A 4370-nucleotide genomic window follows, 5' to 3' on the forward strand; every position below is an offset into this window, starting at 1 on the left:
TCATTCCCAGCAAGTCAGTCTAACATCTGATCAATAAAGGAGAGTGGAAAGTGGTCCTTCTTCGTGGCCAGATTTAACTTACGATAGTCCATACATATTCTCCACCCCGTAGTTGTCCTTGTGGGAATTAACCCATTCCTGTTGTTGGTGACGATTGTCCTTCCCCCTTTCTTCGAAACGCATTGCACTGGGCTCACCCAGCTGCTATCTGATATAGGGTAAATGACACCTGCATCTAGCCACTTCACTATTTCTTTCTTCACAACCTCCCTCATGGCAGGGTTTAAACGACGTTGCCTCTCTATAGATCCTGTTTTGCCTTCCTCAAGACGAATCTTATGCATGCAATACGAAGGGCTGATCCCCCGAATATCCGCCAAGGTTCATCCCAAGGCTTTTACGTTATTTTTTAGGATCTGGATAAGTGCATCCTTCTTCTCTTTACTCAGCGAGGTAGTTATAATAACCGGTAACATGTTATTCCCTCCTAACTAAGCATGTTTGAGGTGCACAGGAAACTACTTCAACTCTAACACAGGTGGTTCTTCTAAGGATGGCTTAGTGCATTGCGTTGTTCATTCAGATAACTTCATCGTTTCAAAATCTGATTCAATTTGAATTGCGGCGCAATTCTCCTCCCACATTGCACCGATTCCAAAATCTTCTTCCTTTAACTCTTCTAGGGGCTCGTGCCAAGGTTTTTCCTACAGTTCTTCAACATATTGACAATTCTCCATATCACTCGGGTATTTCAACGCATTGAGAACGTTGAACTTCACTTGCTGATCGTCAACCCTGATTGTAAGCTCCCCTTTCTGTACATCGATCAGTGCCCGCCCTATTGCAGAAAAGAGCAACCCAAGATGATAGGCACCTCTCTGTCAGCTTCATAATCTAATATGATAAAGTTAGCAGGGAAGATAAACTTATCTACTTGTACGAGTACATTTTCTATTTTGCCCTCGGGATGCGTTTTCGATCTATCGGCCAACGACAATGTAATTGTGATTGTCTTGAATTGCCGATATTTAGCTTCTTGAAGATCGACAAGGGCATTAGGTTTGTACTCGCCCCCAATCACATAGCACGTTCTCGACCTTCTTTCCCCCTATTGAGCAAGGCAATGTGAAAATCTCGGGATTTTTCATTTTGTGGGGATGTTGTTTTGAAACAGCATACTGCACTCATATATTAATGCAATTGTTTCATTTTCCCTAATCTTTCTTTTGTTAGCAAGTATATCCTTAAGGAATTTCACACAGCTCGGCATTTGTTCCAAAGCTTCTATTAAGGGAATATTGATGTGTAGTTGTCGGAGGACATCCAGGAACCTCTGAAATTGCTTACTATGATCTTTCTTCTTTAGCCTAGACGGGAAAGTTGGAGGATCCCGCCATACTTCCTGTTCAATTGGCTGCTCATTGAGGTCCTGTGCTTGTTGTGTTCTAGTAACTGGAGGTTGCGTTGATTTTGAATTTAATTCTTGTTGAGATTCATCTCTTGTAGATGTACTTACTTCTAAACCGGTAGTTCTATCATTAATGGTTGATTGGTCATCGTTTATTGTTAAATCTACTGGTCTTGTTATTGCATCTGGTATAGGTGACACGGGGACTGTTGTTTTACCACTTCTCAATGTCACTGCTTGACATTGTTCTTTACCACGTGGCCCCAATGCTCCTGAGCTACTAGGCAATGTACCAATCGTTTTATTCTTAATTTCAATCGCAAGTTATTCAACTTGCTTCTTCAGCTCTCTAAGGGAGGAAGCTTGCGATTGCTTAATTGCCTCGCTCTTTTCGATATAATGTTTCAACAACGTTTCCAGAGACGAGGTACTACAAGAGGTGTTAGAAAAGAACAATTGGTCGTAGGGTTATACATTTTGACAATCACCTGGGCTATGATCCGGATTAATGAAGCTGGAGGGTTGCCTCGAATCCCCTGATAATTGTTCTGATGATTACTCTGGCTCCCTTGGTTGTGATTCCTGTCCCAACTAAAAGTTGGGTGATTCCGCCAACCAGGGTTGTAGGTGTTGCCGAACGGTTCATTGTAGATAGGGTATACGGACTGCTGATTCCACGAGTAGACTTCCACTGAATGTCCCTCTCCACATTGAATGCAATTCATTGCGGCCATGTGTGTTAACACATTGGCTTGCGTTGAACCTTGAGAGAGATGTCTTTGCTGATTAGCCATAGTCTGAAGGAGCGAGGTCATTATGGTCACCTGGTCTACCAGGGTGCTCATTGTATCAACTGGTACAATGGCACCTTCTACTCTTTCTTGCTCCAAACTTCTTTCCTCAAACTCGGTATCTAACCATTCATCTGAATCTCGCGAAATGCGATCTAAGATGCTCTTTACTTCCATATACGACTTGTCCATTAATCCTTCTGCTACGGAAGCATCAACAACTGCTTGCGTTGGTTGATCCAAGCCATTGTAAAAATTCTCCATCATAATGCAATCGGGAATCCCGATATGTGGACAGCTCTTCACTAATTGTCTGAATCGCACCCAAGCGGTGCTCAAAGTTTCATAACCCTTCTGTTCGAAATTCAATACATCCCCCCGTCTCCTTGGGTTAACGGCTGAAGAGAAGAATCTATTCATGAACCTTTCAACCAACTGATCCCATGCGTTGATTTCGTCTGGCTCTAATGACTGAGCCCACCTTCTTGCCTCATCCCTCAAGGTGTAAGGGAAGAGATACAATCTAAGTTCTTCTGGTGTCACACCAAGTATGGAGAATGCGCTGCATATGTCTACAAAGCTAGTCAAATGAGCATGCGGGTCTTCTCCTTGTAAACCTCCGAATTTCCCCGCATTCTGGATCATTTGAAGCATGATCGGCCTTATCTCTAAACTTACATTTTCCTCAATCGTGGGTCTTGAAATTCCGGGCGAGAAGTTATAAAAATCTAGCGCCGCATAGTTCCTCATAGGGATGGTGCGGTCAGCAGCAAGAAATATGGCATCTTACATTGGCCAATTTTCCCCTTGGTTCACTTCGGGTGCCTCATTATTATCTGCCATGTTTCTACTTCGCTTAATTCGGTCTTGATGTGCTCTTGCGCAAAATATACTCTTGATCTCTGGGTCAGCTTAGAATTTTTGGATCACTCCAGTACTCATAAACCGCCAGACTGCTCTCCGCGATGAACAGCCAGTACAAAGAGATCTGTCCTGCAAAATATCACAAACATACTCAACAATAACCGTTACCAATCCCCAACAACGATGCCATAAACTTGTAACACTTAAAAATGTGGCTCTTTATACTTATTCACATTACTCGTGGATGAATGTCTTACCTACAGCATGTGGACAAATATGAATACAGATGAATGAATCATACAAGCTCATATTGCCATAAACTTGATGACATAAAGATGGAAATGGAATGTGGATGTAGTGTTATGCATTACTACTTCTAGATATGCATTGTTAACTATATGCTTGTAGTCTGCTGTGGAGTAATGCGTTGTCACAAGTTTCCTTGCACTGAAATTAAGTATAATTCCAACGCAAGTTTCTTAGAGTAATATGAGGTCAAACACAGGGATTGTTTTCATTAATATGTTACTTTTGTGATATATGCGACCGATTTTTACAATTAATAAAGATTGCGTGTTTGTACAGGAAATTAAAGTGTGGTAAAATAAAGTTGCTCTAATAAAATAAATTGCGATAAAAATAAATCCTAAGCTAACGTGATACAAGATACAAGATACATGCTATACATGATACTAAGTTCGAAACTGACCGTGAAGTTTATACAAAGGATAGTGGTATGCAATGGCAAGTCTTTATGTATGAATCAAAATTAGAAGGGATAATTAGTAAAAACATCGTAAGTTTGTTAATTGCATTAAAGATACAACTAAGGTTCCGCTTTCCCTTGGTGTACACTTCTCGGTGATCGGCCGCGTTCCCATATCTCTATGGTGAAACAGGGATGAACGTGATGAACGCAAGGTTGCTTCCATATCTGGAAGTACTTCTCGCTTTAGTTAATGCATTCTTCCAATCCTCTCTCGATAGGCGGAATAGAATCTTCACTTCTGCTCTCACAGGTGAAGATGTCGTCTAGCATGCTTTGACTAAACTCAATTATTTCCTTAACCCAATTAATTTACTTGTTCAATTATTGCTAATTATTCAAGGGATTAAGAAAACATCGTGGAGAAAATGAATTATAGACGAATGGAAATAGGCAGATAGATGATAATGGAAATGATCACAACATTTATTACTAAGATTAAGGGTCTGATACATGGTGTGAATGATAGACTAAAGAAGATGAATACAAGTGATGAATAAGAGATAGAAATAAATACATAAGAGTGTCAACGTCTTGACAC

The 4370-nt window shown here is 40.8% G+C and overlaps 1 protein-coding gene across 1 annotated transcript; it reads right to left on the reverse strand.

The window, feature by feature from the left end:
* Positions 1-704: 704 nt before the first annotated feature.
* LOC120084813 lies at positions 705-2853 on the reverse strand. Its single transcript, XM_039040632.1, has 3 exons — positions 1897-2853; positions 1180-1714; positions 705-838 (listed from the first exon to the last, which is right to left on the reverse strand). The coding sequence occupies exons 1-3, from the start codon at positions 2851-2853 to the stop codon at positions 705-707; spliced, it is 1626 nt and encodes a 541-aa protein (XP_038896560.1).
* Between the last annotated feature and the right edge of the window lie 1517 nt (positions 2854-4370).

This window comes from Benincasa hispida, chromosome 9 (genome assembly GCF_009727055.1).
Source record: "Benincasa hispida cultivar B227 chromosome 9, ASM972705v1, whole genome shotgun sequence".
Lineage (NCBI taxonomy): Eukaryota > Viridiplantae > Streptophyta > Magnoliopsida > Cucurbitales > Cucurbitaceae > Benincasa > Benincasa hispida.

Coding starts and splice junctions, on each gene's coding strand:
- LOC120084813 (XM_039040632.1), bottom strand. CDS start 2,853: ATGCTTCAAATGATCCAGAATGCGGGGAAATTCGGAGGTTTACAAGGA. Junction 1,715..1,896: donor TAATCCGGATCATAGCCCAG/GTGATTGTCAAA, acceptor ATTGAAATTAAG/AATAAAACGATTGGTACATT. Junction 839..1,179: donor TGCATTAATATATGAGTGCA/GTATGCTGTTTC, acceptor TTTCTGCAATAG/GGCGGGCACTGATCGATGTA.